General features: G+C 32.8%; 1 protein-coding gene across 1 annotated transcript; it reads left to right on the top strand.

Annotated features, from left to right (window-relative positions):
- Positions 1 to 9481: 9481 nt before the first annotated feature.
- LOC123303074 lies at positions 9482 to 13213 on the top strand. The gene is made up of 3 exons (XM_044886174.1): positions 9482 to 10377; positions 10462 to 12030; positions 12151 to 13213. The coding sequence occupies exons 1-3, from the start codon at positions 9482 to 9484 to the stop codon at positions 13211 to 13213; spliced, it is 3528 nt and encodes a 1175-aa protein (XP_044742109.1).
- Positions 13214 to 13515: the final 302 nt, after the last annotated feature.

The following is a 13515-nucleotide window of genomic DNA, read 5'->3' on the forward strand; positions in this document are numbered from 1 at the left end:
TGACTATATTGGGTGAACAGAGTGAACTGAACAGGGCCTTTGTAGCTTAATAATTTGAATTGAATGTTGAATGGTGAATGGTATGGTACGAATATGTATTGGTCAGTGTCATTTTGTGTGAAAGTGAAAACTTGAAGACAGAAATGCATATAGATTTTAAACAAAGATGGGTACATTGTACTCTTGTTACATGCGTTCCACACCAAACGTTTGGACTTGGAGGGTTGAGGGTTGAACAAGTGCGTATAACGTATATAAAGTATAACGTTCTAAATGTGTTGGTGTGTGTACCATTCGACTTGTAAAAATAACAAGTCAAAGCCGTCTTTTATTAAAAAAGGACAAAGATGCATGTCTTGTTTTAAAATATATGAATTTAGAAAGTGATAGATATACATTAAAGTCGAAACAGCATAAAAATCATTGGCGTCATTCACGACGTGAAAATCGTTTCCGGGTTCTAAGAAAAATCTATCATACATTTCAAACTCGATCGATGCGAATACCTAAACAAGGGAAAACGACAAGAATGGAAATTAAGGGGCTACATTCGTTTCACAGCTTCCGAATCTCGAGAATATTATCATCCTAAATTTTCAAATCGATCCGAATAAAAGTTTCGAAGATACAACCCTGAGGGTTGCTTTTTTTCCAGTTTTATTGTTAATCAAAACTTTAAACTCGTTTTTCTCGAAACTATGTTTTCAAAGTCGGTTGTCAAAAGTTCTCGAAAACTACTCAACCGATTTTGATGAAATTTTACACAGATCTTCGAGATACAATTCACGAGGACTTGGGCAAAGGATTTTTTTTTTCAATCACAACTTTAGAAAAAAAATATTAAGCAAATTTTATCAAATATATTCTTCGCTTCTCAAATGCTTTCGATAAATTCGTGCGTGGATTTATTCTCCAGTTTCTTACATAATCGATAGTCGAAGTATATATATTTCGGTTTACTCATAAGAAATTTCAACCTTCTCGAATTTGCGATTTCTTGGATAAAATCTACAAAATTCTACGAAAAATCCATGTCTTAATATGGATATAATTTATTTTCATCACATTTAAAAGGGAAGAACTTCCTCCCTCCTAAAACTTTATTGGTAATGTTTTCGAAAAAATAAGTAAATAATTTTGCTTATAAATGATTACCAAAACCCTTTCACATTTCTATTTCGAAAAAAAAAAATTAACCATTAATAAATTCGAATAGACGCCATTGATATATATGTTTGTGACGTCATGACGTTGGTAACGGTGGCAGCGACGTCCCTGTGACCACTCGAGCTCGCGGGGGTTGTTCTGGAGGTGGTCGGAAGGGCAACTCGGACCGGTCAGTCTTTACATCCGCACCCGTGTAGTTTGTTTTGTGTGTACAAATCAGTAAAAGTGAAAATGGCCGTGCTTTCCTTTTCAAAATTATCAAAAAATATATTTATCAATTTACAAACCTCAATGTAAGTTTTCAATTTTTTTATATGAAAATTTCATACTATATTTTAATATTTTTTATTGTATTTTTGTCTATATTTATTTATTGTTTTTATTTTTCAATTTTCCTTTTATGAAAATTTATGTATGTATGTATGTGTATGTGTAATCATTCCGTATGATTTTTCCATATTAGTTTTTTTAAAAGTGATTATTTACAATATTGTCAAGCAAAACAAACTCTTGTTTATATTCTTGAAAACACTTTTAAATTCGATACAAAAATTTATTAAAAAAAATATTATAATCTAATTCAATTAGAATTGTCTTCGATTTAAAATTCAAATCAATTTAAAATTAAATGAAAAAATAATTTTAAAGCAATTTAAATTTAAAAATTTTTTTAATAAAAATATTATTAAATCATTTTTTGTGAAATAAATTCAAACTAAAGTTTAATTTGAAACAAAAAAATTATTTGAATCCTTTTTTCAATAATTATTTTAGAAATTGTATTTAAAAATCACCAGAAGAACAAAATATATAATTTTTGTATTATTTTATCATAAAAATTCAACTAAAAATTATTTTAAAGTTATTAAAAAAAGAAAAATAATATTTTTTCATAAATTTTAATTATATTAAAAAGTAAGAGAATTAAAATCTAACGTCAATTAATTTTAATTAAAATCCTTGAACTTTTTAAATAATTAATTATCTTCGATAATCAATCAATAAAAAAAAAATGTAATTAAAATTTTTAATAAAAATTACAACAATCAAATCCAAAAAAAGATATCTACATTATCGATATTTTATTTAAAAAAAAAATCAAAATCTATATTATCGACAAAAAAATTTTTTTTAAATATCTCCCCAAAAAATAAATATAGAATAAAAACGCATGTATATATATGCAATCACAATAACTTTAATGTATAGCAAGTTATCTGATATATAGTTGCTAGCCGAAACCATGTGCCACGTGCAGATTTGCGTGGAAGCATAACATAATACCAATGTGCATGCAAAAATCCTAAATAAACGAAGCGCCGGCGCATCGTCGGTCAATGTTCTTAAAAAACACTTATTATCCTGTGTGTACGTAAACATTACAACAAAAAAAAAAAAATTTTAAGGATTATTCAAGGAAGTGGTACTCCTTACCAACTGATCTATTTTAATAAAAAGTTACAGGACTTAGATAACAGATGGCATCAATTAAAAGTTTAAATTTTTAAAGTTTGACCACGATCAATTAAGATTTGATATAACAGGGTATGGACCCAGGGAGGTCCAGGATGTGTATGCTTTGTATTTATTTAGAGTTTGGGGTGGCTAATAAATATTTTTGTTTAATTTTAAGTACAAGACATGTTTCTCTAGTGCTTGGCTATGTAAGATAAATAGTAATTTGTCTGCGTCAGATTGAAGTGAGCCGGCTCAGAAATCAATATTTTCTGTTATATACTACAAATTCAATGGTTACTGTCATACCGAAAAGCAGCAGGCTACAAATTCGACTGCCACCGCATTTCGAAAATTAATTAATTTTTAAACAAGCTTTCTTTATCGCTACTACCGTTATTACAATGCGTCTTTTTCATTTTATTTAGTTTCACTCTTACCATGAAAATATATATAAATATATATATATTTATATATATTTGAGTGCGTATGTGTGTGCTTATATATATTATGACAGTGGACATTTTCTTATTTACGAAAAAGAAAAAAAAAAAAGAGAAATAAGGGCACGTAATTTATCCAGATCTCATAATATGCTTTAGAAAAATTTATATAAACATATTTCATATTTTCTAGGAAAATTAATTTTTCTATATATTTATACTTCAATATTTTCGTGTATATTTTTCCTTCATACATTTGTTGATATTATTATATTTTTCTTTATTCTCATCAACGAAATTTTCATCTTTTTTTTTTTATTCTTGAAACAATTTATCAATTATTTTTCTTACTTGATTTTTGTTTTTCCGTAATTTAGAAAAATTTTACTTAGGATTTTTGTTTTTTTTCTATATTATATTTTTCTGAAAGGTTTCAATTGATTTTTCCACGAAATCAATTCTATATTCTAATATTATTATCGGTTTTATGTTGCTTTTCAAAGCTAAATCGCTTACGAAATTGATTTTGATGAAATTTTGCAAGACATTTAGGTTGAAACTAAACCATGGCCCATGGTCGTACTCTACTACCCAGTTTTCGGGTCAAAGAGGGAACATAAATTTTTACCCTTGGAACATCCATAAACAATGTGGTCTGACCAAAGGGGGCGGGAATACTTGATAATCTTGATTTAAAAAAAAAAACACACTCCATACGGAGGAAGGATCATAGTAAAGAGTGCAACAGGCTATAGGAAGGGTGGGATGGTTGTCAAGAGTCTGGAATTAAGCCACATAGTTTACGGAGAGGAGAAAATCAGAAAATTTTGCCCCAGTTTCATTGATTCAACAGTATTTTGACATAAATGTATACATAGCTAGCTAAACTAACTGTGAATTCAAAGGGGGGGGGGGGGGGGTGCTAGCTTGACATGCCCTCCTCAGTAGGCATTTGTTCACTCCATAATATACCATAATAATATATGTTGGGTGAAGGAAACTCGCTCGGTAACAGAGCCGAGGAGATCTTGAAACTAAACAGAGCTGATATTAGAGTCATCGTAGAGTTACTCACAAGGCATGATAACCTGAACAAGTTCCAACATCAGATTGGAAAAAGACAATCTACCGCGTGTGACAGATGCGGAGAAAATTCAGAAGAAACATCGATCCACTTTCTCTGTTACTGCCCGGCGCTCATACAGCAGCGAAGGAAATGGTTTGGTCCGGCCATAGTCGAACCAGAAGAAATTAGGAAACTCAGCGCTAGGCAAATCCTGGGTTTCAGTACATCAGTTGGTTATAACAGCCACTGAAAAGTGTAGCGGGGATAGAGTACAAGGGTCTATTTGGCTAGGTGTTCTGAACCATTGCTTCCAGGCGCGAGGCTCGAATTGGATAATTAATTGTCGAAATGTCTTCTTGATTTGATAATAAAAAACTACGTTCCACTTGGAGGGAGAGGGCCATAACAAAGACTACGATATTTTACATGGAAGAAGGTAGCCACACAGTTTATGGACGTTCCATTAAAAAATGCGCCGGCTTCATAGAACGATGAAATACTAGCTTACAGGAGAATACAGTAAGTGCAATTCATGCGCCAGTCTCTATTATTTATGAGTGACATTTCCTCAAATACTTTGTAGTTTTGGAAAAGCAATTTCCAACTCATCACCTAAAATTATATCGAAATTCGTCAAATTGTGAAATGATTTCGATTTTTTTCGATGTGGGTGTCCCAATCTAAATCCCTGATACAATTCTTTTACCGTTTTACTTTTCTTTGTCGAAGGGTAATTTTTTTCCCGAGTAACATTTCTCTTTTAATGGTGATTATCCCATGATCAAAGATGTATAAAGTATTATTGGTCGTGAACAGTCGTCGAATATCTAAAGACGACCCTGTACAGTTCACAACATTTGTTTTATAACGGTTGTCATAAATAATGAAAAATAATTTCCAAAGACAGCATTTCCATCTTACAAGACAATATTTACCTAAACTTGTCAAAAACAGAACTTAAGTGACTTACATAACACGTGAATTCGGCACACGTTTTAAGGTTGTTAAGGTTGTTGAAACGTTACAGAAAAAAAAAATCAAAAATAAAAATTTAATAATTAACTTACAATTTTGAGAAATTTTTTTTAAACATGTTAGGTTAGGTTATATTGGCTGTCCACGAAGGGCACACTTAGGCTATAGAGAACCTTTGTGATACCATATATGTGTTGTACCAGCTTTCCGCTGATAATTTCATTTATCAGTTCCTCAATTTCAGAGGCTGAGTGCACCTCCTTCATGCATATATCATGCACTACACCAACCCATCACAACTATTAATTAAATTAATTTTGTTGAGCGGCGGGAATCGAACCCGCTACCCTAAGCATACCGAGACAGAATTCGTTACGCCTTAACTAACTGAGCTAATAGGGTGAAATTTTAATTGTAATTTTCAGTAAAGCTTAAAAATTTATTAGCACCAAGCCAATTTGACATAAAATTTTGATTTTTGAAGTTGGATTAAGTCTAAATCAATTCTGAAAATTTTGGGGGGATTGCCTGATTATTTAAATAAATAAATGACTTCAAAAGTAGGCATATTTAACATTAGTCTTATGGGAAAACGATAGATGGATGATATGTTTTCACATAGATTTTTCCGAAACTAGTCGATAGAAATTTAAAAAAAAAAAACTATTTAAATTAAAGTTAAAATCTTAATAAATTATTGAAAACAAAAAAAGCCCATTGTGTCCGACTAATTAAGGATGTATGAGCACGGTAGTGGGGACACAAATTAAAAAATATATATATTTTCGATTTTGATGGTGAATTGTGTTATAACTTGACGATATAAGACGATTTTTCATTTTTTGGCGTAATTTTCAAAATATCGAAAATAGAAAATTTTGTTTAATTATTTAGCTTTCAATATCTCGAAAACCAAGACAAATCAAAATTTTATTTTAATTTTTCGAACTAAATTCATCAAAATAAGGTACCTAAACTACCTTAAGAATACTTTCTCAAAATTTTTACTTAATGTTTCTTTTTCTGTATTGCCTCAACAACCTTAAACAATTTAAGTCAGCACAGCAATGACAACGAATTTTTTATTGTATGCCATTATCAAAGTGCGTATCGAATTGGTCACTTAAATTGAATCAGAGAAAAAAAAAATATATAGATTTCCAAATTTATGATAAAAAGGAAAAAAAAAATCGGTGGACAATTGAATATTTGAGAGCGACTAGTGTTTTTGTGTGCGTATAGTGATGTGTGAGTTATATAGGGGTGTTGAATTTAAGGGCTGAGGGGTGCGCGCGTCTGTCTATGTCCACTAACAATGTAGATTTTTTTTTGTAGAAATAGTGGATATTTACCATTTTTCGAAATATCGTGTTATTATAGACTTGTATATATATTTGATTCACCCCCCTACGAAATCAACCATTGTCGATCATAATAAACAGTGCGAGCGAGCGAGCGCTTGTCTCCGTTCAGAGTGATTCAGTTTTATCATGTTTTCACCTTTATTTCCACGTCGATGATTCAACAATCAAATCATTCCTTGTTTTTCACAACAATTAAAAATTTTTATGTTTGTTTATTTACTATTGTTGAATGAGTGTTTTTTTTTTTTGTAACTTTTTTTGGTGTTTGTGATTTGTGATTTTTGTTAAATGTGCGCCCAAATTTTTTTTATTTTTAAAAATAAATTAATTCACTCAAAAAGGTAAATCTATTTATTTATTTTTTTTTTTTCGAAATTTCCATAAAATGAAAAACTATGTCGAGCCATTTTATGGAAATTGTTTTGTAAATAATTTTTTATTTCATATTTTGCCTAGACATTCTATATAAATGCCAAACGCACGTTGCCAATGTTTATGGTGGGATGATTAGTAAACAAACATGTTGATGAGGCCAGGTTCGTCTTAAGATATCCGGCGCTCGTGGGCTACCAACAATCATGCGCTTTTTTTCATATCAAAGTACAGAGTGGCTTTTTTAAGTTGACATATGCTTGAAACTAAATAAGTATTGGGTGTGTAGGCTCACATCTAACTTGACTTAGGTTTTCAAGCTCAATGATCAAAGCTCACTCTATTTTATAACTGTTAATAGATAGATGAACACTTGAAATAAGAAATTTTTTATTGATTAACAATGTAACGTTTTTTGTTCGAAACATTTATCCGCAAACCGTACAGTTTAAAGCAAAAACGGGCTGAAAAGTTTTATTAAAAATTTATTTAAAATTATTTTTTCATATAAAAACTGTTATTTCTTATAGTTTTTTCTACGAATTCTAGGCAGTCTTCGAAAAAAAATCCAATAAAAGTTGAATTTCTTCATAGAAAAGCTTAATTTTTTCTATGAATTACTGTCTCAACTATTCGGCTTACAAAAAAAAGTTTAGAATAAGAATTGTTTGCGTATTTATAAAGAACAACTTTCTAATTTAAAGCGTTCATCAAATGTTTGTCAGTTATGAATCAGAGTGAGGTTTAAATTAAGCCAGAAAACTTCGAATCAAATTAAGTCAGAAAAGATCGAATTCGATGCCCGTATAAGATGTGTGCCTTTGAAACTTACATTTTTCGTTTTTCGCATTTCCCTAGATTAACATTATTTCTCGAAATTCAAGCATATGTCATCTTAAAAAAGACACCGTGTATATTATAAAATATACATTAAATTCAAGTTCAAAATTAATTTATCATCAAATTACAATGTATATTACATTAAATGTTAAATTTATAGTTCCTAGCCTAAACTTTACCTATAATACATCATTTATAATTCAAATATATTGAGATTTATAAACGTTTTACATCGTTCTTAAATGGAAAATTTAATAAAAACCATTAAAATCATGGTAGGCAATGAAAATGTTCGCCCTAATATGGCTGACACTGCAATTAGTCATAGCCTTTTAGTCAAGGACTGTAAATTATATTTCGATCTACAATGTTCAATCATCAGTACGAATCAATTGTCAAAATAATTGTATTCTTTAGAGAGAAATTTTGGCAGTAACTAATTTTGTGACTTTTTCACTAAAAACTTAAAGAAAACCCGGCCATAAAAACTAGTATATCAAAAAAAGTTAAATGTCGACGGTTCTAAAGAAAAGTTTTTCAGCGTAAGCTAATTCTGTTGATAACATTTATAAAGTAAATGTATGAAACTCGATTATGCTCCAATAAGAAAATCAGTCAATACAAATAACTAGTGTCCGACTGAAGCTTCGGCTTCGGCCACCTTCGGCCAAAAAAAACACCTTCGGTCAAACATTCGGCTTCGGCCTGAATTCAGGCCGAATTCGAAGCTTTGGCCAAAGGTTCTTAGCAAACGTCGGAATTGAACGAATTGTTCTAAATGTTATTATTTTGAAATAAATTTCAAGGTAATTTTTCATCATCTTTAGATTGACTTCTAGATCAATTTCTCAAGATCATAACCTCTAAATCAACTTCTAGACATCAACTTTAATATTAAAGTTTTAAAATCATGTTTTTAAACCTTCGGCTTCGGCTTCGGCCGAAGGTTGTGGCGATAGCCGATTAATCGGCTTCGGCTTCGGCCAAAAATCGACCTTGGGTCGGACACTACAAATAACTCAACCTAATTTACTTCAACCCTGCATATTTGATCCACATATAACTTCCCAAATTATGCTGGGTCTAATTAAATTTAATTGAGAATTCGCACTCTACTTTATTTTTTGACTGAATGCAGTGCTAACTTTACCCGATCTAAGATTACATTTCAAATTTTCGGTAGAACCTAATTTACAATCATTTTTCGAAATACAAAATAGTTTTACGGCTCGGATTCAAGAAGCAATATTTTCTAACCGAAAATATGTGGGTAGTATTTTTGTTATGCACTAGAAACAAAAGGCGTTTAACTAAAATCGATTTTAACAGAATTACATAGAAACTTTTGAGTTCACTTGATGAATGGCATTTTGAAGGATTCTTAGACATTATATTACACAGAATGTCTGAATTATACAGGGTGTTAAAGAATTGATTCTGAAAAACTCTACCTCGAGATTAAGAGACATCAAGTCGAACGTTTGTCTCGGAAATTGCACTTAATTGATTAGCTTAATCTCGTAGTAAAGTTTTCTAGGGTCAATTAAAGAACACTTTATATACTTTTACAGGGTATATCATAACCAAAAATCACGTCAGATATATGGAGAATGTGAATTGTGAAAATACCATTCATGTGACCGTGAATTATGATGCACCCTGTAAGTGCATGGCAGTGTACATGAAATTTGGATATATTATGAGTTGTTGTGGATAAAAACCTGTTTCTTTATTTCTTTATTACAGGTGATTCATATCGGATCGTATGAAGACGTTCAAACAATTGAAAGCCCAACAAAATGATGGCGCACGCGTCTGCAATGACGTATACGCCGTCCGTAAGCAGTGGCGGGAAGAATGCAACAGATACCGAAACGGATTCAAGCACACATCAATCTTGTGAAAATGAATTGCTTGCGTTAGATATATCTGGTTCTGGCGAAAATGGTACTACAAATCGTAGTGCATCGAACAACAAACGTTCATACTATGATCGTGCGTATTTGAGTTTTCCTGGTGACAGTGAATCGCCGAAGAAACGTCGAAAACAATCTACACCTGTTAAAATACCAACAACAAACCCAGAAAATGAAAGTGAACAAGCTCAAGGGAACGCGAACAACACGACCTCGACCACGACAGCATCACAAGAAGGTAAGCTAGAAACACATAATTCATCTTCTAGCCCTGCTCTGGCGAATTCCACCACTCCCTCACCGGACGTATTCAAGGCAACGGGTGAAGAGGGTCCAAGTACCAGTCCAACTACAAGTAATCCCCCTTTAGCCCAAAATATGCACTCGGATCTATTTAAAATTGATTTTGGAGCACCGTCATGGTTACCAGATATCCAAAGTAAGACATCTGAAGATTGGTTAGGTACACCTCCCCCACTCCATAGTGTTCCATTTTCATTTCCATCATCATCGTTACAATCGCCTGTATTGCCAGGACAAGTAGTCACACAATTCCCTAGTATAATGGATGCAAATCAACAATCTGGGTCCGGCCATGGACTATTAACCAGACCCATGAGTCAAGGTCCACGCATTAGAATTTTTAATCCAGATGCTTATTGTGAATTATGTAATAAGGAATTTTGTAATAAATATTTTTTAAAAACTCATAAAGCAAATAAACATGGAATTTACACGGATTTGCAACCAAACGATTTACAATATCAAACATCAGGTCCACCAGGTCCAGGTCCGACTACACCAGGCCCCTTGGGACCATCTTCATCGACCTCTGCGACAACTACTGCTACTGCTTGCATTGTTACCGCCAACAATCATACAAACACCATCAAACCACTCACATTACCTCAATCAATTCCAGAACTACCGGCAAAGATCGGATCCGAGTCGACATCAAGTCCAAAAATCGCATCAAATCTACTAACAGCGTCGTGTGATATATGCCAAAAAAAATTTTGTAATAAGAATCTTGTGAAACGGCATAAAGTGAAAGTGCATGGCATTACGGACGATACCCAATCAAACGATGATAACTCTAATTTGGATCCAAATATATCGGATTCAAATTCTGAAACACCTGTCCAAATACAAAGTCCAAATAGCTCCAATAATTATTATCAAGAAGGCTTACCAGAATGTTTGAAACCATTCTTAGATACGGATTTCGATTCGGATAACTTACAACAATATCGTTGGCAACAATCAAACGTTAGTCAACAAGTTCGAGAGGCAATACATCGACCCCGTGGTTTGGGTATCATCAATCCTGAAGCATTCTGTGAAATATGTTGCAAGGAGTACTGTAACAAGTATTTCCTACGAACGCATAAATTAAAACGGCATGGTATTGCCATACCAGATGACCCCCCGACTCCAAGAGATGCTAACAGTGTTCCACCCACAAGCACTTCTGATAATACTCGAACTGTCCAAACCAGTCCACTAAATTTAATTAAATCAGAACAAACCACAAGCAGCTCTGAATCGTATTCTGATAAGAAAGATTCTGAAATTATGATGTGCGGAATTTGTGGGGTTCATGTTGCCCAAAAATATATGAAAGCTCATTACGAAGCTTGCCATATAGCGAAGAATCCAAGTGATAACAATCCAACGGCGTCTACTGCCACAAGTAGTCCAATGTCGACGTCAGGACGTCAACTAGACTTAAATGACGAGTTAAATACCTCAGAAACGGCAAGTAACGATAAGCCACCGACTGAAGAAAATATTAACGAAGATCTTAAAAAATTACAAACTATGATTTTACAATTAAATAATCTTAATGTTTGCCAAATTGTTAGCTGTAACGTCTGTTGCAAAGAATTCGAGAACAAATTTTATTTGCAAGCCCATATGATGAGCGATCATGGTCAATTGTACATGAAAATCACAGACGAGAAAATTAGCATTCAAAACACAACAAATATTATAACCACACCGACTCAAAACTCAAATGAAGGAATTCCTACTCCAGTTCCAACCGCATCTATAAAAGTTGTGCCATCAGAATCCTTAACTAGTTCAAAAATGTTTCCATCAAATAGCGACATACCAGCCACGGAACGATTAACACCATCGGATAATTATAACCCGCAAACATCGTCACGTAACACAACTCCAACAATTCAAGCGCCTGTAGAACGACGCTCCTCAATATCATTAGCTCCCACAAATAGTTATTGCGAAATTTGTAACAAAGAACTGTGCAATAAATATTTCATGAAAACTCATATGCAAAGAATGCATGGTATTGAAATTGAAAATGGCGCCCAAATTGGTGGCGTTGTCTGTAACATTTGTAACAAAGAGCTATGTAGCAAATACTTTTTACGGGTTCATAAGCACAATACTCATGGAATTGTGGAAGACGGAATGCCATTACCACAATCAAGACAAACAAACGAAGATTCAAGTCAACCGCCTCCAACAACTAGTAGCAGTGGAGGGGCACTGCCACCAACAAGTACTGCCACAATACCTCCAACGTCAGCTTCGGCGCCGCCTATTGAAGCACCCACACAATTTCAAGTGCAACCAATACCCCCTCCATCGGATGCATCGCTAAAACCAAACGAGTTAGGTGATTTAAACCATAGATATTTCGCACATTTTACCGAAGTTTGTCCAATATGTAGTCGACGTTTTCGCAGTACAAAATGGTTAAAAGCACATTTAGTCACTGATCACGGTAAATCCGAACACGATAAATGGGAAGAATTAGAATTGTTATATCAAAAACAAGCAGCCAAAATGAATGATCCAACAAATTTCAAACTGCATGACGAAATTAAAGTACCAAATGGAGCTGGTAGTGGTATTGGGATTTTAGAACATGATACCGATAAAGTTGGTATCCAGAATTTAATATCAAATATATTTGGACAAGATGAATTACATTCAAAAAAATATTATTGTTCATTTTGTAATTTTTCTACACCGGTCCTAGCGTTTTTATTTGTACACGAACGCTCACACGGACAACCCTCGCACACAAACATTTACCAGTGTCCAATATGTACACAATCCTATCAAACTGGCGAACAATTACAACAACATTTAATTGTACAACACTCAAATATAACCTCACAAAAATTATTCAAAACTACAGTGTCTTCAAGTAGTAACGTTACACCAACACCACCCGATAACTGTAGTAATACTTCGATGCCAGCGAATAACAATAACGCTGAAACCGATACAAAACCGGATGATAATAATACCGATACAAACACAAATGGTAATGATATCAAACCGAAGATATACGATCTTCGACGCATTTTCCATACTGATAATTTAGTGGAAATGGCTCAACAAATGCAAATTCCAACAACGTACGCGTTACCACAAGGTCACGGCTTAGAAATGAAGAATTCAGACGACGAAGATATTGTTGATAAAAAATACATGATGCAACCTTTTTTGATTGAGGAATATCATGAAAAAACGACGATGGGCATACAATTACGATTAGTTCCTTCACTTGTATTTTTACCTGTACGAGAACGTGTGACATCACCCTTAACTACCTCAATCAAATTCACTCCAACTTAGCTAGTTCCTAATATCCATTATACGCATGCTCCTCAGACACTCTCAGACTGTCATTTGTCACTGAGAATATAAATGCATTCAACATGTATAATGGATAATTTATTTAATAATTAAATAAATTAAAAAACTTTTAAAAAATCCAAAAAAATATATATATAAACAATTTTAAAAATATAACGGTTCAATGGTTCCTAAAGAAATCAGGTATCTAATTAAGTAGATATATTTAATGAATTATATTTAATAAAATTAATTAAGAAGTAAAATAAAAGTAGGATATAATATATTAAAAAACAAACACA

This window comes from Chrysoperla carnea, chromosome X (genome assembly GCF_905475395.1).
Source record: "Chrysoperla carnea chromosome X, inChrCarn1.1, whole genome shotgun sequence".
Lineage (NCBI taxonomy): Eukaryota > Metazoa > Arthropoda > Insecta > Neuroptera > Chrysopidae > Chrysoperla > Chrysoperla carnea.